At 34.1% G+C, this 24,274-nt stretch overlaps 3 protein-coding genes across 6 annotated transcripts; all 3 read left to right on the forward strand.

The window, feature by feature from the left end:
* The first annotated feature begins 4,405 nt into the window (after positions 1-4,405).
* LOC105335736 (mucin-3A) lies at positions 4,406-9,777 on the forward strand. 2 transcript variants are annotated; one of them, XM_020070406.3, is made up of 10 exons: positions 4,414-4,757; positions 4,871-4,953; positions 5,269-5,337; positions 5,646-5,769; positions 6,182-6,276; positions 6,835-6,903; positions 7,000-7,447; positions 7,563-7,661; positions 7,882-8,145; positions 8,241-9,775. In XM_020070406.3, exons 1-10 carry the CDS (start codon positions 4,682-4,684, stop codon positions 9,503-9,505), a joined length of 2,592 nt encoding a protein of 863 aa, XP_019925965.3. In that variant the 5' UTR covers positions 4,414-4,681; the 3' UTR covers positions 9,506-9,775. The 2 variants fall into 2 exon arrangements, with proteins under 2 accessions (XP_065936049.1, XP_019925965.3); XM_066079977.1 differs by lacking the exon at positions 7,882-8,145 and having other exon boundaries at positions 4,406-4,757; positions 8,241-9,777.
* Positions 9,778-10,076: 299 nt separating this feature from the next.
* On the forward strand, positions 10,077-13,689 carry LOC109619698 (uncharacterized). 2 transcript variants are annotated; one of them, XR_010712260.1, is made up of 9 exons: positions 10,077-10,660; positions 10,810-10,857; positions 11,170-11,252; positions 11,907-11,975; positions 12,376-12,499; positions 12,707-12,807; positions 12,920-12,988; positions 13,283-13,432; positions 13,564-13,689. XR_010712260.1 is itself a non-coding variant. In XM_020070407.3 (9 exons), the coding sequence occupies exons 1-9, from the start codon at positions 10,627-10,629 to the stop codon at positions 13,614-13,616; spliced, it is 951 nt and encodes a 316-aa protein (XP_019925966.3). In that variant the 5' UTR covers positions 10,077-10,626; the 3' UTR covers positions 13,617-13,689. The 2 variants fall into 2 exon arrangements, 1 of the variants encoding a protein (XP_019925966.3); XM_020070407.3 differs by having other exon boundaries at positions 13,063-13,432.
* Positions 13,690-13,916: 227 nt separating this feature from the next.
* LOC105335739 (mucin-22) lies at positions 13,917-23,705 on the forward strand. 2 transcript variants are annotated; one of them, XM_011439805.4, is made up of 11 exons: positions 13,917-14,020; positions 14,574-14,618; positions 14,860-14,942; positions 15,032-15,100; positions 15,347-15,470; positions 19,387-19,481; positions 19,635-19,703; positions 19,962-20,172; positions 21,150-21,251; positions 21,988-22,146; positions 22,322-23,705. In XM_011439805.4, the coding sequence occupies exons 1-11, from the start codon at positions 13,924-13,926 to the stop codon at positions 23,587-23,589; spliced, it is 2,322 nt and encodes a 773-aa protein (XP_011438107.4). In that variant the 5' UTR covers positions 13,917-13,923; the 3' UTR covers positions 23,590-23,705. The 2 variants fall into 2 exon arrangements, with proteins under 2 accessions (XP_011438107.4, XP_011438105.4); XM_011439803.4 differs by having other exon boundaries at positions 13,918-14,020; positions 21,988-22,239.
* Positions 23,706-24,274: the final 569 nt, after the last annotated feature.

Here is a 24,274-nt window from a genome sequence, read left to right on the forward strand (position 1 = left end):
TATAATTAAAATAGATATATACACATCTTTTTTTTGTTTTCCTTTTCCTTTACTGAAAAAAATGGGCGAATGAAAATTAAGTGGGTGAAATATAATCACATAGCTTTTGGCCGCATAATGTCAGCCACATTAATATTACTCTGACATTTGATATCTTTATTCTTTAATTTAAAAAAATCATGGCATGAAATTCTATGAAAATCAATTAAATACGCAATACAATACTAGAGCATTGATATATCTAAAGCATAATATGCATCGTAGATTCGTACAGGCAGAAACATGTTGCGCTCTCTAAAAATGTTGTCATGAATGTAACTTTTATATGGAAGATGTAACTGTAGACTCTTTATTTCTGATAATAAATCAGAAAAGACGTTCATTAACGGAAAATTTCTTTTCTAACTTTATTTCGGATAACTCGCTCACGAACGTTTCTGCAACGCATGAGGATTTTCAAGCGGTAAAGTAACGGTTGTGTATTGGTCACGTTTGAGCAGGCCCATTTAAGTAAGGTGGGTATGGGACATCTGTCAATATTAATGTACTTTAAAATTGAAATATTTTCACCGGTATAGAATTTTCAAAATTTACATTATTGTACAAAAAATACGTTTTTGGAAAGGTAAAAAAATTTAAAATCCCCGGCCCCCCCAACCCACTGTGCTACGCTGTTAGATGACAATTTTTTTTTTGGGGGGGGGGACTATTTATTAAATGATACTTAAAGGGGCATGGTCACGATTTTAGTCAAAAATTATTCTTCCGATTTTAATGTTCACAATGCTTCAGTAAGGCATTTTTAATAGGCAACCAAAATTTGAGTGTCATTTGTTGAGTTATAAGCGGGTTACAGAGCTTGCAATTCTTTGCTATGTAAACAAAGCTTTTGTTTACATTTTGAATGTTGAAGTTAAAATTCCAATTTTAGACCTAATGAATGTGTTAAACGTAAGGAACTGTTTATTTATGCTTAAAATGAATAAGAAGATAGACAAATCAGCTTGAAAAAGATTTTTTATTGGTATATTGAACCTATGTAAACAACAACAGGGCACGAGCCTTGTTTACATGACAAAGAATTGTGAGCCCTGTATCTTGCTTATAACTTTACAACAGACCCTCAAATTTCATTTGATCAGTAGAAATGCTTTCTTTAAGCATTGTAAATAATGAAAACAGAAAAATAGAATTTGACCAAAATCGTGGCCATGCCCCTTTAATTTTATCGTTTATTTCGAAAAATTGAAAGCAGAGGCTGGGCTTATGTTTAATTACGGTGGAAATAATTTTAACTATAGTATTAATTTTAAAAATATCAGCATAATATTGTAATTGTACTTACAAAAAGCTCTATTAGATATAGGATCGGTCTGCGTTTACTTGGGGGGGGGGGGGTCCGTCTATTTTTTTTTCTACATAAAATCAAATATATTGTAACAAAAAATTAAAGTAACTTTAAAATAAGTAAAGAATTGTAAAAAAAAAACAAAAAAAACAAAAACAACCACCCCCCCCCCCCAAACAATATCTGGATCCGCTCATTGGACTAGTATTATTTTCTGTTTAACAATAATATATCTACAAATCCATATATGACATGCTTTCCTTTATTAAGTTCTTTTTAAATCTGAATTCCAAATTGGAAGTTGTTTCACTCCGACATTAAAAATATTTCATGATACGATGTATAAAATATGGTGGCATATCTCTGCCCCTTATATATAAGTTATTTTTCTCAACTTATTTATGTTAACATGCGAGATAAATATGTTGCCATGCAACTTATTTATGTTTACATGAAATTTCTTTATGTCGACATGCAACTTATTTATGTCCACATGCAACTTATTTATGTTGACATGCAACTTAATTATGTTATCATGCAAGATGAATATGTTGACATGCAACATATTTATGTTGACATGGAACTTAGTTATGTTGACATGCAACTTATAAGTTGCATGTCAACATATTCATCTCGCATGTGAATATAACTAAGTTGCATGATGAAATAAATAAGAAGCATGTGAACATAATAAAACTGCATGTCGACATAAAAAAGTTGCATGTGAACATAATGAAGTTGCATGTTGACATAAATAAGTTGCATGTCAGCATATTTATCTTGCATGTTTACATAAATAAGTTGCATGTCGACATAAATAAGTTGCATTTAGCATCTTGGATGTCACTTATTGGCGATATTTGAGATTTTTTTATAATTCTTATTTGATTGCAATTTTCTTGCATGTCAACATAGTTATGTTGCATGTTGACATAACTATCTTGCATGTCAACATATCTATCTTGCATGTCAACATATTTGATAAAAAAATAACTTGCACACGAGGGGCAGAGATATGCCACCATAGTAAAACATAAATAAGGTGTACTTTTCCGGTTTTTTTGGTTTGTGATCGTCATGCTTAATTTTTACAATGTTTTAACACAGAGTACTAGTATTTTGCAAACAGTTGAAAGAAAATGGTAGTAAGAACTTTACCACTGCGGGAAAATGAATGCAATTCACGGAAGGGTGGGTGAGGGGGGGGGGGGTACTCAACGGAATTCGAAATTGAAAGTTAGATACCTTTTGTTAGTATACTTGACTGAACTTTTATTACAGAAACAAGCACCTATGGAAAAAAGTTTGGGTTTTGACACAAACAAAATTCGTGCTTTGCAATGAAAAATTAAGATTCAGAAAAAAATTGTAAGCACATGCTTACAACGCTTCAATGTAGCCAAGCATACCTAAAAAGTCCTGTTGAACATGCTAAAATTTCACCTGATCTTCCCTTTAACATTATTCTTTGAATACATACGGATAATAAACGCATGGAAACGGAGAAGAACGGAAAAAATGTCATCCGTTGGAAGTCTGTTTGCGTTATCCGCCGGGCTGTGAATCCGTAATAGATATAAAGACAACGAACCAGCGAAGCAAGTAATCTTCATAACTTGAAATATGAGTTTTCTTTCGTGTTCTATTTTTAAAGAAAAATACACATATACAATGATTGGAACTAACAAATTTCTTTTGTAACTACTTCATATTTACTCTCGAAATATAAATCTCATTGTAGAAACACAGTCATACAATAACGTGATTCCAAACATGAAAATACCGGAGATCCATGATCTCTTTTATGGTTTACCAACATTGCAAATTTTAAATTTTACTATCTTTTTTCTTTTTCTTGATTACTAGTATTATACGGGATTTCTAATTCTAGAATAAATATAATCATTTTATAATAGATATGAAGTATATTAAAAAAAAAACCCATCATCTATATTGACCTAGTGTGTGCCAAGCTAAGGTGAAGATATGACAATTATTTTACCTACATATGATAAGATCTGGGCATGTTCTATTGTATATCTTATGTATCTATTAAACAATGTTGTGGAAGGTTCATAAAATGAGAGGTAATTCTGATATCATTGTTAGTTTCGTTTATGATGTCAATATTTAAATTCAAAGAGTGAAAGTCGATCTTCGGTTACATATGTATCTATAATATAAAAAGATAAATGTTTCACTTTCTCGTACATAAATACCGCATGTATTTTATACACGGTGAAACGTGGTTTTATTTGTTGATTTCATTGTAATACACAGAAACACATATCATGTAAACAATGGATACATTAGTTTATAAATATGCCATAAAAGGATAATTCTATGAAAAGAATGAGTAAAGTTCCGGGGGTCTAGATACTTGGGGCAAGGGAGGGGGATGGTCGGTCCTGTCCTAAAGCAACTGTGGTAGACCATGTAAACTGTTTTTTTAAAACATTCCTCTCTACTCCTGAGTACCCACCCCCACCCCCACCCCCCACACACCTCTTGCTTTGTATCCGATATTTAAGATTTTCCAATTTCATCATATCGGGAAACCATAATATCGTCCTCAATTTTTGTCACGTGTAGAAGATCGACGTTAAATATTCAATCTCACCAGCTTATGTAGTTTATGTACGCGACAACACTAACATAAAGAAAATTAATGATAAACTGAGTTCATCAGGAAAAAAAATCCATTTAAAGGGATTACTAAAATAAAATTCAGTACGAGGCAAGCGCTGATGAGTTACCTGCTTGTTTGCCTTCATATAAAGCTGAATCCAACATCCGAGGAAAAGCCTCTTCATATCGCATGGTTTTCTTATACAGATACAAGTACCATTATCGTTAATATATTCATAATCCGAGATATCATACAGTATATATCTTCTAACTATATGTTTTTAATAAATGGATGTATTAATATGCAATATGTTGAGAGAGTTTTAAATTTCTCTCTGAACAATAAGACGATGCTTTACTTCTGATATAAAAAGAGTAATTAATAGGACCTCTAGATAGTTAACAATTATTAGTTTCAGCATATGACAGATTTTTTTTTATAAAAAGTAAGTTTAAAAAAGTAAGTAATGGGTACGTTTAGGAAATCTACGTCTGTGTTTGACCCCCAGATAGACCAGATAGATTTTTTCTGTTGATAAACCACAATGTCAAAATCAATTAATAATTAAAATGACCGACAGTCAATAATTCTAATAATCTAAAATGTAATAAAATAAATACATCTTATATGGTATTTGACATCCTATAGGGTGTATAGTGTATCTAAACTAAAGATCTCTAAGTCGTTCTTCAATCTCAGATCACATGTTTTATTTTAAATGTCCACTTTTACTTCCAGAGTACATCACACTAGCCATTGTTTTCCTACAGATAGAAAAAGGTATACAAGTAGTTTATAAATATTTATCAATTATTGAATTTGATTATGAATATCATTTCATTCTTTAGTACCTGTAATTGTCGATCAGCAGGAGTATAGTGTTTGTGTTTTAGGGATGTCGTTGATGTGCCTGCAGTGTAATGACGCCATTCAACCACGTCACTGCCACACAATCACGTACTGTGCGGAAGATGAGGTGCGCCATCTGTTGACCGGAAACACGCTTAGGACAATCACAAAGAATATCTTGACAATGTTTTCCCTTCTAGATTGCCGAAATATTGCTAATACATGTATTTCCCTCAGAAAAAGGATAAAAAGTCTATATCCGATCTAAATTAGGTCGCGATGAAGATTCTAGTCTAGTTAACCTTTTGATAAGAATTTATCATTGAGGGATATTTTTGTATTTTTAGTTTCAAAATGGTAGTTTAATAAAAGAAAAAAAAACATGATACAAATTATGATGTACACGGATTATGGGACCTTAATAAGATTGTTGTTTATTTAGGTATGCTTTGTCGAGAAAGTGGAATCTATGTACGGTGTTCGCTACAACGTGGGATGCCTTCAAGAAAAAGCAAGTTCTCTGAGGGTTTTTTTTTTGTATGAGCTTACAACATTTATGCGCCAGTTATATCAATTTTTTACCAACTGCCATAATCAATATGAATTTGTTATGTCAATCACCGTATTGTTAGGCCTAAAAAATTACTGTGAAAATAACTGTTTATTATAACGCACTTGATAACTAATTCATGTATAATGCATGTACATAATACCTTTGACCAAAGAAAATATAACAGATTTTAAAGACTAAAGATCAAATTAAATCAATTAAATTAGCCGAAAATGAAAACATGAGTAATACGTGCATGCTTCTTCAAGGTTTGTCGAGAACAAAATGAGTCCAATCCTATTAATAACAATGGTGACGGCAACCATCGTCCGTACACGTGCACTGAATGCTGCCAGTCTGATCTGTGTAACGCGGAGGGATGCGGTCAAAAAGGTTGGTACTATAGCGGGTTCGGCCTTGGTCTATTGTGCCAAGTTGTACTATAATTAATAGGGGCTTGTTCTGATACATGTATGTTAAGATATATTGTAGGTTATAGAGGCTTGTTCTGATACATGTATGTTAAGATATATTGTAGGTTATAGAGGCTTGCTCTGATACATGTATGTTAAGATATATTGCAGGTAATAGAGGCTCCTTCTGATATACTAAGATGTACTGTTAGGGGTTAGGAGATTGTGTACTTCTACTATAAGGGGTAAAAATAAATTACTGAAAAACTTAATTAATACAGCATTGTTGTATTGAGTTTATGACTTGTTTAACAATAAAGATTTTTGTAAAACGAAAATCATGTATTAAGTATTATGAAGTCTCCTCTCATGCACTCTGTTCTTTTTGCAAGGATATCCCGTGGCCAGAGGTCCCATCTGTTTTGCATGTTACCAACACGACAACGCCAGAGAGTGCCGCCAGATAGCTCACTGCAGGGACTCAGAGGTCAGTACGATGTAAAAGAAATTGATAAAACTGACCATCGTATTACGGGATGTAACCAGTTTAGTTACAACAGACAAAGCTTGTACAAGAAAAAGTGCCGATATAAAGTTGTTAAGATCAACAAGAAAACCCACAAACTCTAGCAGTTGAAAATTAATAAAGTAAAAAGTTGTACTCAATATTTTTTCATTTACTTCACTAATTTGGCCAAAATGAAAAAAAGAGAATTCTCCTACTCCATCCAGACACTGGGATTTCTTAATTGGCCAGAGAGACAACCCCTCACAAAATATCCCAAAAGACTAAATATAGATTTTGTCTTTCTAATGATGTAACACATTTTCTTAAAAAAAAAAGAAAGAAGAATCAACTCAAAATGATGGGAAAATTTAAAGATCGACTTGTAATTATAATAATATCAAGTATTTCTCGACAAACTGGACACAAAGTGTTTAAATTTGTCAAATTGGAAAAAAATGATATTTTTGTTACTTTTTAAAAAATTTTTTAAACCATACATATTTTCTTTAAAATAAGGGAACCTTTGTATTTGTTCAGCTCTGCTACATTAAAGAGGAAGAGGAGTTTGGTGACCAAATATACTCGACAGGTTGTCTGCCTTTTCAGGTATTGTTGCATGGGTACTCTATATACCAGCATAAATATGATACACACAAGTGTCTTCAAATCTCGTATCTGACATGACAAAAATATGTTTTTCAGCAATGTTTGAGTATCGTTTCAAATACCAATGCGATTGGAGATTTGTCTAATTCACATCACTTCACAAGGTCAACAGAACTCCAACAGGACACAACCACACAGATCAAAATACAAACAACATCTACTCCTCGCGTGTCATCTATACAGCCGACACTCCAATCAAGTACAACTACCGAATTACCAGAAACCTCACTGTTCGTAACTGCCTATCCACCAACCACTTCTGATGGCGGACCCACAACTGACTCATCTTCAACTACAAACCACATCCTAACTAGAACAACGCATCAACATGTGCATACGGTTGGCAAAACTTCAAAACCTGTACCTACGCCAATAACGCAATCCACCGCTGTACCCACGGGGATCACCGAAAGCTTCATTCACTTCATCGACGAGACTATACCTCCAGTCCTTAGATTAGGCAGAGCGGATTTCTCACAATTTGGTAACAGCTAATTCAACATTGTCAAAATCATGTTTTTTATTTTAAAAAAACTTAAATACCCGTTTGGTTTTGGTGAAACCAAAGCCTCTCTTTCAATCTATTTCATTTAACAAAGCTTTGCCGCCCGTACCAAAGAGCAGACGTCCCAAGAGGTTCACTTCCTGTCATCAGTGCTGCACTGGAGATCTTTGCAATGACGTTTGCGGGCAAAACAGTAAAAAATTTCATATAATTTGTAGATACTGATTAAAAAATGTTCAGTTTTTTCAATGCTAAAACAATTCTTCATTAAATATTGAAATCCAGAGGACAGCACTTGTAAATGTGAGAAAAATGTAAAAGTAAATTAACAAACGATATTTTCAGTTTTAGTTTTTGTAAGACATGATATTGAAATAACAAGTACTAAGTCTGCAATTTTTAAAAAATATAAGGTCCTTTGACACACACTCCCAACTACTACACAATCACACCCCCGACAACATCAAAGATGCCAACAACAACGGAACTAACATCCTTATCACCGCCAACAACACCAATGGCCACTGCCTCCATCCCTGCAACCAATGTAACTACAATGTCAAACACAACAACTTCCACAAGTGAAACAACTCTATCGTACTCTAATACAACGACGTCAACAACAACTGTCACGACTACTACTGTGACAACGACAACATTTCCAACGATGTATACAGGTGATAACACACGTTCCGGAAATGCTAAAAGCTGAAAAATAAAGTTGCCTTTGATTTATATGCTCTTTTTCAAACCCTTCTCTTCTCTTCTAAAGGTATGGCTGTTTCTGAATTTTTGCTGGCAATTTCCAAACACAAAAACCACCAAAATGCTGACAACATATCCCTAGTTGTGACTTCCTCTGAGAATGGAAAGATTAGTATCTACAGCGCTTACACTCAGTCATTCATCAATGTGACTATATCGAAGGGCAGAAACGTCATACCAATGGACCCAAGTCAGGCTGTATCTATACCCTGGAACGAACAAAAGGGGATTCATATCTTATCTAATGTTAACATATCTGTAAGTGTAATGGAGAACAAAAATGGAAGCGATACAGCTTTTTCAGTTCTACCCGTTTCGGGTCTTTCCATGAAATACGTGACTGCCACCGCCAAGGGAACGAAAGATAATCCCTCTTTCATTACCGTGGTAGCGTTGCAGAAAGATACCAGGGTTCGCTTTGATCTTCATATTGCAGACAAAAGCAAGTACGCTTACATTACGCCATGGAGAAACTACCGATATGAAAATGGTGAAAGCTTTGACGTTCTTCTGAATCAGTTCGAAACCTTTCATCTAGAGGTCAATGGTACGGATTTAAGTGGAACATTCATTGAGGGTACAAGACCTATTGCTGTTCTTGCTGGAGCAGAATCTACCGTAATACCATCTTCGTCCTGCACTCAAAACTGCGAGACTCAAACTGTCACACAGATGATACCACCTATTGAGGGCCTGGGTACCGACTTCATTCTTCCAAAGCTGGAGGATAGGAGTAAGTTTATCTATAAAGTAATCAGCTCAGAAGGCGGAACTCACGTCACTACAAACACTGGAACCATGAATCTGACGTCACCCGGATCTGTGGTAGAGGTTGAAGCTACGGACCATCCAATTAGTATATCTAGCGACAAGCCAATCCTCGTTGTCCAAATGGCAGACACAATGAAAGCCGACGATGGAAACGCCAGTGGTGCTATGATAGTTGTTCCGGCCGTTCAGCAATTCCAAAGCGATTACCACTTCAGTATTCTTGACGACAGCGAATATAGAAATTACATCTCCATTATGATAAAAACTGGAGACGAACAAGACCTTCGTATTGATGGGAATCATTATAGTGCATATAACAATACCATGGACCATATACACTTAAAAGGACAGTCGTACACGATTATAAACATGCCTTATAATCAGTACGGTGGTCATGTTGTGGAAAACATTCAGGGAAACCCATTCGGATTGACAGTTTACGGTTTTAAACAGTTCCAAGGATTTGGGTTTCCTGTTGGTCTAAAAGTGACAAATCACTGAATATTTTATACTTCAAATGACTAATCATTTATTCTTTAAGCATTTCAAATTAATAACCAATGATTGTTTTACCGTTTCAACTGACTAATTAATAATTGTGCTAGGTTTTAATGCTTTATTCATGAAAATCATTGTATATTTTTTATCATTTTTGTTATTCTTTGCTTAGAAAGATACAAAGATACAAATGTATACACACTTGTTTCTTAAACTATAAGTTGTTTCTTAATTTTAATGTAATAAACACATGGGTACAACCCAAAATATGCGTAAAAAAGTTTCATTTTTATTCAACAACTTCAGTTATGTAATGACGTTATCACTGCCGTTGAAATTCATGCAATTTTAACCTTTTTTCTCAGCACTCGATGTAAATTGAAGAGCTTTGTATCACCAACAACTTTCTTGAAATTAAAAAAAAAAAATTGCAGCGCTCATCTAAAAACCCAGAATTTCTTTATTAATGCTGAGAACTCAGAAAGATAGCTGTAGAACGGACTTGGATTCTGTCTCTTGTTGTTTATAATAAGTTTTTGCGATGGTACATTAGAGATTTTACATGTCCATGCTGATGGAAAACCGGCAAAACACGGCCAATAAGTTTTCGCTAAGATAGAGCTGGGTGAAATCCATTTATCCAAACGATCATCCCCAATCTGGCCAAATCCAGTTATTTACTCACAGTTTCCGTTCGAAACTGTAGAATTACTCGAATTTTGTTAGATTTGGTTTTATTCCAGTCCGGTCTCTTTAGGTATACATTTAAAAATTCGAAACGAAATAAAAATGATAAAAATATTGAATATTTTATTTTTGTTTTTCGAATATGATTTAACAGCATCCAATGTGGTTCGATTGTATCTTTGAAAAGTACTGACAGCGAATTTATTGATATCTGATTGCTAAACTATATATAAGAGCTCAGATGCCCTGGTGAAGTCAAAATAGAGCACAACTTATAAGTATTCTAGTATACTATAGTACATACACGCAGAACGTATTGTGTTGACCTACTTCTTTGTAATCGAATTTATATGGCTATCAATCACAAAGTTACCTTGTCATTATATTTAGTCAACTTGAACATTGAGAGACAACTCTTTTAGTTGTTTAAAATTGAAATGAGAACATTTAGGATCGGTCAAAATAAATATGGTAAGTAAAACCATTTGATACTATTCTATTCCAGGTGAATCATACCATTTTTCATACTCAGGATAATACCTAGTATATAAATATACAAAATCAATATTAGCTGGAACTGATTTTTTTCATTAAAGTAACACATGTTTTGTCTTTTACAGAATTACTAAGCATTCTTTTAGTTTTTCATTGTTTCTCAGTTGATCAAGGTAAGACTTATCTGTGCCTGAATTTTGGGTGAAGACGCTCAGTTATGTCTTGTTTATCACACAGTCTTTACAGTCACATACTCAAACTGTAGCGAATTATAATTGTGCACATTTTGACGACGCTATACAAAAAATGTTCATTTAAACATATGATTTAATCTGAAGTACTAACATGTGACGTTAACGACTATTATAATGAAAAATGTTAATTTCCTGATTTATAACTGACATTGCTATAAATGACAATGTTCTGCATTTACCTATAGTTAACTGATATTGCTATAAATGACAATGTTCTGCCTTTACCTATAGTAACCCCGTTGATGTGTTTGAGTTGCCATCAGTCCATTCAGCCCCGCCATTGTCACAGCATATCTTACTGTGCGGACGATGAGGTGAGTACTGACGGAACTTTCTCTCTCCTTACTACTCCATTGTAACCTGGCGTCTCCATCATGATTCCTTTCAAACATAAGATATACAAGTGTAATGCTCTTTGCGTTTAAACCTTTTTGATCCAAAACAACACTGTTTCCATATCGGAGCAAAACAGTGTAGCTAAGTAAGTTGTTAAACAGAGTCACGAGTAAAACAGATGACACAACATTCTATAAACATCATTCAGTAAATCAAATATGACTGAAAGGCCTACAATTAACACAACAAACTAACAAAGGTCTTCCAGTCACAAAATTGCTAAATTAAATACACATACTAAATCTACAAAATAGAACCCTGTGTTACAGAACAAAAAATGAACAAAATATACATGTATTGTGTTTCTGTTTTATAGAAGCCAAGGTCCCTGTTAAGTTGGTGCAATTGCAACATTTGTAAGGTCATTAAGTATCATTTTTAAAAAAGCATGCAAGATGTTTAATTTTCAAATGAGAAATCATATTTTAAAAGATCGATCAAATAATACACGGATGTGCTGAGTCACATACCGGTAGTTCGTACAAAAAAATATAGGACAATTTTTTATGCTTGTCTGATGATGAATAAACTATTAAATCATTTATGTTTGATAACTTTCATTTTAATTAAAGGTGTGCTTTGTTGAAAGAGTGGAGTCTAACTATGGCGTGAGATACAATACAGGATGCTTACAGAGACCCGTAAGTTTGTATTATTCAGGCCTGCGTTTTACGAAAAGAATTTGCGACTTACATGTACGACCAAATACATAGATGTTATGAAATAAACTATCAGCTGTTTAATATTTTTTACTTAGGTATCGTAAAAACGTGAATTATTTTTTAATGAAAAAATTGTTCATTGAGGATAGATCAATGATCCTAATTGGTTGTTTCCTTATAAAACACAAACACGAATTAAGATGATTCTGATTGAAAGCAGTAAGCAATTCTAATACACATACACATGACATTATGTATTTTCCCCACAATTGAAAAAAAATGTACAATGTGATACTGGGTAGGGAGATATTTTTATGATGAGAAAATAAACGACAAGTGCCTTTGGTCCATTATGACCAATAAGACATGAACGTTACAGGTATGTGAGGAACAGAATAAAACCTTACACATACACAGTAACAGTGACGGTATCCTGGCTCCCCCCACCTGTACGGAGTGCTGCCACACCGACCTGTGTAACGCCCAGGGGTGCGGCCAACCAGGTAAGACAAAGGAGCCACTCTCTCCCGACAGGTTAGAGGTACTCTTTCTTTTCGAATAGATACTTTTATTATATTTGCTCTCTATTGTTTTTTAGTTTAGCTCTATTTTATTATTAATATATTTTCTTCAAAGCATAGAGAATTGTTTATGATAAATGCGTATACAGTTGGAAGATTTTTGAGCTGATTTGGGGCACCTACTTCTAGGTTATCCTCGATTACAAGAAAGAGGGCCAGTTTGCTTGGCATGTTCACAGCTCTTCGACAATCAAGAGTGTCGGGAAATAGCCCACTGCAGGAACTCAGAGGTAATCAAAACCACTTTATTTTTCACAATTTATGGTTGAAGACCAAATTATTCTTTATCGAGTACATACACATGTACATGCAGCATCACCTTTGGAATGTCTTCTATTTCAGCTTTGCTTTATTAAAGAAGAGTCTGAATTTGGAGACAAAGTATATTCATCTGGATGTATGCCTTTTCAGGTATTCAAAAAAAAATTTCAGGTATAACTTTTGCTCTATTTCTTAAACTAAAAACTGTATTTCATTTCAAACAGCAATGCATTAGCATAGTTTCAAATACTCACGCCGTGACGGACCTATCTAATATGCATCATTATACGTACTCAACTACAACAAAACTAATGACGTCAGCAAGTTCAACAAAACTGCTGACATCAGCACAGACTAATCTGCCAACATCAGCAAGTCCAACCAAATCCCAAACGCCGACTCCAGGTCACACAACAAACATACCAACCTCTGTACATTCTACAGCACTTCCGACGTCAGTATCAACCTTGTCCACAACAGCAGCCCTGATGGGTATACCGGTGGTGGGCAGACGACAGGAGAGACAGAAGCGGTACACTTCCTGTGAACACTGCTGCCGAGGAGATCTGTGTAATAATGCTTGTGCACATCACAGTGAGTTCTTGTTTGTTACTTCCATTCTCCAAAAAACTTTTAGAAATTTTAATTTGCATTTTTTACATAATTTGGAAATGTGTGCGATTCCAACATACACGTACAATTCTTCTTATTAACTTTATTTACAGGCAAAATCACACCAACTCCCCACTTCTTTACGGGCTCGCCGCCGCGCCAATGACAAGAAACAAAGCTGTCTTTAGAAATGTTCTATGGTGATTATATAACAATATATAAAATATGAAAGAAATTCACATTGTGTTGCTTCGACTGTTTTTGTTCAAAATATCATAACCTAAGCTTAAAAGCGGTTACAGTGTCTTTTCTTAGAATAACCTAATTTCTTTTCTCCCTAAATTGTCCAAACCTTTTGCTGTATTAGGGGAAAATTCGCCCTCCTTTTATATGTTTTGTAAATTAAATTTTTAAATCATTCCCATGATGTTTGTAACAATTTAAGTAAAATATGGTTCGTTTTCGAATTATTTATGATACGAATTAACAAATACGCATGTGAACTTTACAAACTTGTCTCGTATTGTAACAGAAGATTCTTATCAGTGAACTACTACCTGACAATGAAAGGTAAGAAAGTCGACTTTATGTAGTCATTAAAATTAGTTTTAACTTAATCACAAATGGGAGTTATTCAATGTTTGGTTGTATTCTGAATTTGGATATTTTATCATATATCATTTACATGTATTATATATCAAAACGATAATGGCAAAACAAAACTTGTACTGTATATATTGAAGTTTCTTTCTTGTACATGACTCGTAGGCATGTGAACATATGAAAGTTTTTTTTTTAATGCATAGTCGTTTTGTTGTGTGCATCAAAATTAAAATGAATAAATAGTTTCTAATGGTATCATTTTTAAATTGAAAACTCAAACTCTTCAGGGAACTTTTCCGTTTCGAATCTCCGTTGTATTTGATTAATACGTAGAAACTTTTCTGTCATCAAGTTCACAACATAAAAGGATTGGGCTTGAGAAGAATTTGTTCTGAACAAGCAGTATGTATTGTAAACGATATAATGAAAGAAAATAAATCGTTTTTGTGTAACTTTCTAATCAATCGTTGATATTATCAACAATTTGCACATGCTAAGAATTCTTTCCGTCTGATTTTAGACGTCATTGGAGCTTGTGTTTTCTTCAGTATTGCAGTAACCCAAGGTATAGACGAAAAATTAAGAACAGGCACATTGATGTGAAAAAGCAAACTATTATACCTTCATTTGTAAAATAACCTTCATTTGCGTGTGACTTGATTTCAGTATTAATTGTTTGTATTAAACCTCTTCTTTTGCAAACTATACAAAATTTAGTTTAGATATGCTAATAGATCTAAACTGACGATTTCTCAAGTCGAGCAATGTTTCTGAAATAGTAAAAAAAGATTTTTTCTTTATTTTAGGACTGGGATTAATGTGCTTACAGTGTGTAAACGTCATTCAGCCACGTCATTGCCATGGAATCACTTACTGTGCTGACAACGAGGCATGGTTCGTTCCAAGATAACTAAGATTAGATCGTCACAATAACAGAACAATTCAATAAATATGCTTAAACTCTTACCATTTATTCAGGTTTGTTATGTGGAAAAAATTATATCAACAGATGGAATCCGTTTCAATTCGGGATGTATGGAGAAAGGTGTAAGTTTCTCTCTCTCTCTCTCTCTCTCTCTCTCTTCTTTCTTTAATTTTGTTTTCATCTTTCTAGTTTGCGAAATGGTCGTAAAATTAAAAGTACGCTAAAATAAATTTGCTTTTAGACAAAATAAAACTTGTCTCATACAAGACAAGCAGAAAAACTAAATTCGCCACGTTATCATCTAATAATGTTATCACACAATTGCATAAATGCATATATGATGAAGGGGAAAATTTTTCTTTTAATAGATTTGTAAAGTACAGAATTCAAGCAGCTCAGCATTAACCTCAGGAGACGGACTGATTCAGACTTACGCATGCACGGATTGTTGTCAGAGTGACTTGTGTAACTCGGAAGGTTGTGGGGAACCAGGTAGAAACTTTGGACTATCTTAAATTTGCAAGATTTCAGGTGCATGTATTTATTCCAGATACCAAAAGTCTGCGCGAATCGTACTACTAGTACAGGTTCTTGTATAAGTCACAAATGTCAGATAGATTAGGAAAAATGTTTGACAAATCTAGAATTGCACATGCATAAAGCAGATGCATTTAACACGGTTTTTTTTTTCTATTTTAAACTAGCTAGTTTTGAGACCGGTATTTTATAAAAACATTACCAACTGATCATAATGTTACAACGGATTTTTTTCTCTGTGTTCTCGCTTTGCTGAGGTAGCGGGGAATAAAGGATCTTCGGGGACTTCGAAAAAAAAACAAATATTAAAATAAAGCCAAAATATAAAGTTCATTAATTAAGATTGCAAATGTCAAAAGGTGTAAATTCACAATAAAAACATTTCTTAAAATTGACACCAAAAAACCCATAAAATAAAAATATATTTACCTCCGAAATAAAACCAAATATTAAAATAAAGCCAAAATATAAAGTTTATTAATTTAGATTGCAAATGTCAAAAGGTGACAATTTGCGTTTGGCTTTTGGTTTTATTTCGTCGATAATTACAAAGTCACGCCCATAAAGTTAATCCCGAAATATAAAATATAATTGGTAATTTAATTATTTGTGGGCGTGGATAAAAATGAAACGAACAGGTAACAATCATTATAATAAGCGTTAATAATCACTGTTCAAATTATGTAATTAAAACGCCCACACGTGCCAGGTAAGACATCAAAACAGGTTGAATTATGTTATTAAAATACATGTTTTATTGTGAGGCTTAATTAACAATTGACGTTAATTTGAAAATAAAAGAAAAACGTATTTAAAGATTTCGACATAAAAAGTAATATTAGCTAATTATTAAGTAAAATAATCATTGCGACACTTATGGGGACATTTCGTTTTGTTTTGTTTTTTCTGGGTTTTTTTCTATAATACAATAATGCTCAATATAAAAAGAATATATACAAAATATATGAATGTTACATAGTACAATAAAATTATAACAAAATATGTACATGGAGCATAAAATGCTGTAACAATAATTAAAACAAGACCTTCAGGGGCTACATCGCTCCCTTGAGCAACAACAGCTAACAAACGCTGGAGACCGTCATAGGAGTATCAAATATATAAATATCTAGATAACTTAGAAGAGTATATATCTCGACTTTTAAAGACTTTCAAAATTTTCTCAACATATTCGTTAGTGTTAACATTGAGCTCCTTTTATTTCGTCAGTATTTGAGAACATTTTAGAAAGATTTAATCAATTGAATTACCCCAATTGTTGCCCAACATCACCCCTGGAAATCATGATATGAACTAAAATCTACACTGACTGAGAATGCTTTCACACAAGTTTCATCTTTCTGGCTAATTGGTTTTGAAACAGAAGTTTTTAAAATATTTTACTCCATATATTCCTATGTAAAAAAAAAATGACCTACCATTGTGGCTCAACCTTACCACTGGGGATAATAATTATGCATGATTTGAACAAACTTAAATCTACACTACCTCGGGATGATTCCAGACAAGTTTTAGCTATCCAGCCAATTGGTATTTGAGAAGGTTTTTAAGGGGTTTTTTTTCATACATGTATATTCCTATGAAAGAATTCGAACACCACCCCCCCCCCCCCCCCAACTATGAACAAACTTAAATTTATTTAACCAGAGAATGCAACACAAGTTTCAGCTTTCTGGCCAATTGGAGATTAAGAAAAAGATTTTGATATATTTTCTCTAGATTTTCCTATCTAACAATTCGACACCCCCATTTGGCTCAACTCTAGATCTACCCCCAAGGTTCATAATTTGAAAAACTTGAATCTACACTTCCTGCCCGAATGGTTTAAGAGATTTTTTAAGTTAACCAACAAATTTTCAATAATTTAAAATTATTTCTCCTTCACCAAAATTATGCTTTGTGCCAAGTTTGGCTGAAACTTGCCAATTAGGTTCTAGAGAAGAAGATGAAAATTTGAAAAGTTTATGACGATGCCAACGACATACAACGGACAATTTTTATTTAAAAAGCTCACTTTTACCTCTGGCTCAGGTGAGCTAAAATATGTATCAACTTTCAATTTCATACTAGTTTATACAGGGTTGTTTTCAACAAATCACAATGTCGTGTAAAACACTTGCTGCGTGTTATTCGCCTTATAATAGTAATGTCAAAAGAAATAAAACTTGTAACTTGAGATTTGAAATTGTGCAAATTGATCAGCTATTCTGATAATTTTTTGTCTGTCTGTCCGTCTGTCCGTAAACTTTTCACATTTTCAAAATCTTCTCCAGAACCGCTGGGCCAATTTCAACCAAACTTGGCACAATGCACCCTTAAGCAAAGGGGATTTAAAGTTGTAAAAATTAAGGATCACACTCTTTTACAAGGGGAGATAATTAGGAAAATTAAAAAAATTGAGATATCTTTAAAACTAATCTTCTCAAGAACCATTTGGCCAGGAAAGGTGAAACTTTTGTGGAAGCATCCTCAGGTAGTTTAGATTCAAAGTTGTGAAAATTATGACCCCCAGGGGTAGGGTGGGGCCACAATTGGGGGTCGAATTTTATATAATATATATATTCGGATTATATATAGAGTAAATCTTTAAAAATCTTCCTCTCAAAAACCAATCAACCAGGATAGCTGAAACTTATGGGGATACATCCTTAAGAAGTGTAGATTCAAAGTTGTGAAAATCATGACTACCAGGGGTAGGACGGGCCCACAATAGGGGGTCAAATTTTACAAAGGAATATATAAAGTAAAGCTTTAAAAATCTTCCTCTCAGAAACCAATCAGCCAGGAAATCTAAAACTTGTGTGGATACATCCTTAAGAAGTATAGATTCAAAGTTGTGAAAATCAAGACTCCCGGGCTTAAGGCGGGCCCACAATGGGAGGGGGTTGGAATTTTTACATAGGAATATATAGAGCAAATCTTTAAAAATCTTCTTCTCAGAAACGAATCTGTCAGGGAAGCTGAAACTTATGTGAAAGCAATCTCAGGTAGTGTAGATTCAAAGTTGTGAAAATCATGACTCCCGGGGGTAGGATGGGGTCACAATTGGGGGGGGGGGGGTCATATCTTTACATAGAAGTATATAGTGAACAGTCTGTTAAAATCGTCTTCTCAGAAACTAATCAACCAGGAAAGCTGATAATTATGTGGAAGCATCGTTAGGTTGTGTAGATTCAAGTTTGTTCAAATTATGAATCCCGGGATAAGGATGGGGTCACAACAGGGGGAAGGAGAGAAATTTTTACGTAGGAATATATAAAGAAAAATCTTAATTTTTTCTAAAATACAATTCGCCTTTAAAAGCGGTAACTTAAATGAAAGCAAATTTAGATAGTGTGTATTCAAATTCGTTAAAATCAAAATTTTGAGGAGTGGGGTGGGGCCACATATGGGATCTAGTTGTACAAAGGAAAACATTTTTATTATTCATAAAAACTGAAATGTTATCATGTATGGTTTTACTTATATGCAAGCATTTTGACATATTGCTTATTCTTTAAAATTGTTTAGACATTAGCCCTTGGACGATTCTTGTTTCTCACAAGGGGTTTAGAGTGTGATTTAGGTTTATATCCTGTTTATAAACAACTGTTTAAGATTTTTTGAGAACTGCAATGCTCAACATGTAATATGATTATAAAATCATCTGGGACTGGATCATAAATACAAAAATATCCGGGGGAAATTGACTTTTATTTATACAGGATCTACATGTATTATACCACATTGTCCACATATTTTTTATTATGACTCCATTAAGCTGAATTTATCATGCCTATTGTTGCTCATGTGAGCGATGTGGCCCATGGGACTCTTGTTTATAATTATTAATTAATCATATGCATTTGAGGCATTCCTTCCACCCGCGGACCGATGTGCTTTGGATGCTCTCAGATTCGCAATGCAACAGATTGTCGTACAATCACGTACTGTAGGCAGACTGAGGTAAGAGGACATGTTGATATTTAAAACACTGCATGTTGGTTCGTTGGTAAATTAGCAGTATTAAAAAACCTGCAGTCGCATTTTATGAAATGTAAAGCAATTCGAGATTTTTGTAATTGGAGAAAAGTATATATTTCACCAAGTTCTCCTCAGGTTTGTCACATAACTGACGAGGTTGAGTTCGGAGATAAGGTGTACTCTACCGGGTGTGTTCATTCACAAGTAAGTTAAATTGTTTGAAATGTTTCAATGTATTAAAATTTCGTTTTCTTTATGATCACTATAGTAATTAACCCAAATGTATAATATACGAAGTACGTAGAAGATTAATAAAATATAGAAAAGGAAACGCTAAGCATAGGTGTTTTTGAAATTAAAAAAAACTAAGGTTACGAGTTAATGAAATAAGTATTATTTAAAATATACGGTCATTATAATTATTTTAATTCAACATAAGAATCACTAATCCATGTTTTAAAGTTATGTTCGAGTGTTGCCTCCAGACAGAATGCAATAGCTGATCTGTCCTCGTGGCACACTTTCACGAGAGCAAGCACCGTCGCTTCAACATCAATGTCGACGACGACATCACAAGCTCAAACAACAACATTCACAACGTCATCCAGAAAAACCCACACACATGCCACACACACCAAACACACAACGAAACAGGCTGTCACACCACCGATGGGTAAGTTGTATAACAAGACTAGCAATCACATGTATACACTTTGCAAAGAAATATACAAGCAAGGAAAGCTGAAGGTTAATAATTACCTATTTACCTATTTCGCTTTTTTCATGTAGCTCCGTTTTAAGTATAATTATCCATTTTAAATCCAATTTTGAGATGCAATTTTAGCTCATGGAAATCAAAAAAGAAATTTAAACGAAAGTGAATACTTATTACGAGCAAACGTACTTTTTTGAGAGTTGATTTTAATCAACTCTCCTATGCAGTTACTCTGGCAAACTGAAAGTGAAACAGTGTTTGGACCTAAGCACAAATCATCACCGCTGACGAGTCTTAATTCTTGAAAATAATACAAAAATTCGATGTAATGTGTGCTGAAGCATTGTTTTTCAAGGAAACTTATCTATAAACAGTTTGAAAATAGTCAGATTTTATTTAATACAAACAATTTAGCTATTTTTGTAGTCTCATGTATTCCTACGCCAGAGTTTAATATAGTCTCGTTCAACCAAACGCTCGGCTCTCTCCGTAAAATTAATCTCCGACAAACAGAGAGGCTCTGTTGCTTGTCGGAGATTAACGGAGACGGCTGAACGTCTGGTTGAACGAGACTAGAGTTCGATATCAATAGTGCTTAGATCCATACAACTTTTAGAATTGTTTTGATTACTAATACATAGTTTGAAATCTATCTTTAAATATTACACAGCATGATTCATATGGGGTTTCTCTAAATTCTTGTCGGAAAAGTCTAATAAAATTCCATATTATAAAAAGTGCGTAATTTAAATACAGATTAGAAACTAATTGCCACGCAAGATAAGTTGATTTAAAAATAAATGATAATTGATAAAATCAACTCCCGTCAGTACTTCAGTACTTTGATTCATAACGTTGTTGACGGAATATTGGCGTAAATTTTTGCATGCGACAACATGAATGACTTCAGTTTGGAAGTGTTTCGGCTGTTTCAGGAGTTGTAGTTGTCGGAAGAAGACTGGTGCTCCACAAACGATACGTAGATTGCAGTCAATGCTGTCATGGTGATCTGTGCAACTACGAGTGTCACAGATTGGGTAAGTCGCCAACTATCTACACAGATTTATCTGGAAAAAAACCCTGAATACATCTTTTAAATACCAAATGTATCACAACAGAAAGTGTCAAAGCCAGAAAACCATGTGCTCTAATCATTTACAGTTCAAACGATGCAGAAAAATGTAAGACCAACCACGGAAAGACAGAACGTGCTTCGTATTTTGCATGTTTACTAGAAGGCATTAACACACTAAAGATAAAAATATGCATATACTAAAACCCAGTGAATATAATTTTATGTGAAATAAGCTTTTTAACGTTTAAAACAAAAATTGCTAAGCAATTAGATTAATAGCTCACTCATTTATTGGATTTGTTACTAGCATTTGAAAGTTTTTGAACTGCAGTGCCAAAAATATATGCGCATATATTACATGTGTACATGAAACATAACGTATAACACATTTACATGTACTTAGGACTTGTTATCGAGTTTACTACAAAACATAACCTAAAAAACAGCAATATGTGTACCCAGAACAAAAATGAAAGAATCTCTTCAAATATCGTTTTATCTAATTGTTTAGTGTTAAGGGGTGAAGAGATTGGAGTTGATGTTAAGATTATTTGAGAAAATCTGTCACACGCAACTTCTCTTTGAAAAAAATACTATGTGTCTGGATAGGCGAAGTTTTCATTTCATAAATTGTGCACTTTCAAGATGAAAATGGGAAAAAATATGTTAAACATAATTTCGGTATTTTTTTTTTTTAGATAAAGCAACTACTCCATCGTCTTCGAAGTCAACCGCCTATCTTCCTACAATACACCCAACACAAATCTTTCACCCGTCTAGCTCGATACAAAACACATGGCAACAATCTTCTCCTACAACACAAGCAACAATGCAACAGTCTTCCAGTACAACACAAGGTATCTCAAACTTTACAATACCGACCGCTGGTACTGTACCGCTAACTTCAACGATTTCCCCCACATCTTCCCAGACACAGAACAATGGCCCAGGTACAAATGAAAATTTAATGACTAATATTTTTTTCCATTGTGTATATATATAATTTAAGTGATATAAGTTTTTGTTTTGAAGACTCAACAGGACAAGAGTTCCTTTTGGCCTTTTCAAAGCATGAAAACGGAAATGACGCCGACAACATTTCCTTGTTGGTTACTTCCCCTGAAAATGGTCATATAAGTATTTACATTCCTGAAAACAACGCCTACATAAACAAAACCTTAACTAAGGGAGAAAATATCATAGGGCTAGATCCTCACCTAACTGTTGACAATCTACAGAAAGAAAACAAGTCGGTACATGTTCTGACCGACGTCAATGTCACGTTACACGTACAAGAGTATCGGAACGTGTTCGACACGGGATTTTTGGCCTTACCAACGCACTGCCTGTCAACTAAATATATAGTGTCCACCGAGCCTGCATTTGACGGAGCCAATCCAGCCTATGTTACCGTGGCTGCTCTGAAAGACAACACTGATCTTTCATTCAAACTCAAACTAACTGGTAATGATACCATAGAGTTAAAAGGCAGACAGTATGGAGACGAGGATTTTTTAAACATCTCTCTGGGTCGTTATGAAACTTTTCAGATTGCAGGCCTAACGGATTTCACGGGTACCATAGTTCAGAGTTCGAACCCAGTTTCTGTTCTGTCGGGCAATACAGCTACTGTTGTTCCAAAACCCGTTGACCCGTCCAATATATTTGATGCACAGACCCTTTCCCAAATGATGCCTTCTGTACCTTCTCTTGGCAAACAGTTCATCGTTCCCAAACTTCAAGACAGACATAGTTTTTATTACAAAATAATCGCTTCCAGTCCAAACACTCACGTTACCGTTGGAAACAGAGACATCACTCTTCAAAACGAGGGATCCTTCCAAACGTTAGAATCATTCAATGGACGCTCAGTCAATATTTCGAGTGACAAGCCAGTTTTAGTGGTCCAAGTAGCAAAAACAATGCAATCTCACTACGACACGGCCAGTGGAGCCATGATTGTGACCCCGTCTGTTGAACAATATAGATCTGACTATGACGTCATAATCCCCGACCCTCCAAAACGAAACCTCCAAACAAAATACCGGACTTACCTTACAATTATAACAAATTCGAGTGAAGTTGATGATATCAATATTGATGGGAAAAAATATGACGCATTTAACTCCAATTTGCAAACTGTGCATATGAATGGAAAGTCTTATTCTGTTATAAGCTTAGAGATGGATGATCCTGGATTACATAAGGTGAATAGTTCATCGGGAAGTAAGTTTGGGCTGATTACGTATGGATTTGATTATGCTCAAGGTTATGGATACCCTGTAGGATTAAAGTGTTGATATTCAGTGACTCTATTTGAATGACACATAAATGAAGTCGTGCACTATTGTTTGGATCCTAACCCCAAAAACCATTTCTTAACAATAACATGCAAGAAATAAAACTATAGAACTCATTTATGTTTATTTTATTAACGAACAAAACCACTCATGATTTAAGAAAGATATATGAAATAAATTTTTTAGTAAATATAAATGTATGCGAAAAATATACTAACACAGTCTCTATTCTGGAACATTCATCTTAAACTTTAAACTATAGAAATAAAAATCTTTAAACATATGTGTGTGTACCGGGTTAAGGTAATGATAATTGGTACGGTAGGATGCATTGCGAGATAATTATGTTGGTGTCAAGGTGGTGGTTACTGTGCAAACGGTTAGACTTGCTTTAATTCAATAATTTTGTCATGAAACCGTATAACGTTGATGAGCCAGGCGTTCTCCAAATGACAGTTAAGACAGCTTCAGCTTTATAAATTTATCTACAAAAGAACAAATGAAATATTTTTACAATATCTCTTCACGTCCACACTCGCTCACATCCCATTCTCATTCAATTTGCTGTAATTAATAAAACTACTTTAACAAACTCAAGAAAATAAAATAATATGAAAAAGCTCTTCTGATAAACAGACGTAAAACCGGTATATAATGAATTTTGTAAACTTATTTCATAATTGCC

The sequence above is a fragment of the Magallana gigas genome, chromosome 3, assembly GCF_963853765.1.
Source record: "Magallana gigas chromosome 3, xbMagGiga1.1, whole genome shotgun sequence".
Lineage (NCBI taxonomy): Eukaryota > Metazoa > Mollusca > Bivalvia > Ostreida > Ostreidae > Magallana > Magallana gigas.

Excerpts from the sequence above, each read along its gene's own strand:
- LOC109619698 (XM_020070407.3), top strand. The coding sequence starts at position 10,627 with ATGAGAACATTTAGGATCGGTCAAAATAAATATG. Across the intron at positions 10,858-11,169 it reads TTGTTTCTCAGTTGATCAAG|TAACCCCGTTGATGTGTTTG; the intron begins GTAAGACTTATC and ends CTTTACCTATAG. Across the intron at positions 12,808-12,919 it reads CCCACTGCAGGAACTCAGAG|CTTTGCTTTATTAAAGAAGA; the intron begins GTAATCAAAACC and ends CTTCTATTTCAG.
- LOC105335739 (XM_011439803.4), top strand. The coding sequence starts at position 13,924 with ATGATACGAATTAACAAATACGCATGTGAACTTTACAAACTTGTCTCG. Across the intron at positions 14,943-15,031 it reads CTTACTGTGCTGACAACGAG|GTTTGTTATGTGGAAAAAAT; the intron begins GCATGGTTCGTT and ends CCATTTATTCAG. Across the intron at positions 20,173-21,149 it reads GGCTGTCACACCACCGATGG|GAGTTGTAGTTGTCGGAAGA; the intron begins GTAAGTTGTATA and ends CGGCTGTTTCAG.
- LOC105335736 (XM_020070406.3), top strand. The coding sequence starts at position 4,682 with ATGTTTTATTTTAAATGTCCACTTTTACTTCCAGAGTACATCACACTA. Across the intron at positions 4,954-5,268 it reads CGTACTGTGCGGAAGATGAG|GTATGCTTTGTCGAGAAAGT; the intron begins GTGCGCCATCTG and ends TTGTTTATTTAG. Across the intron at positions 7,448-7,562 it reads AGCGGATTTCTCACAATTTG|CTTTGCCGCCCGTACCAAAG; the intron begins GTAACAGCTAAT and ends CATTTAACAAAG.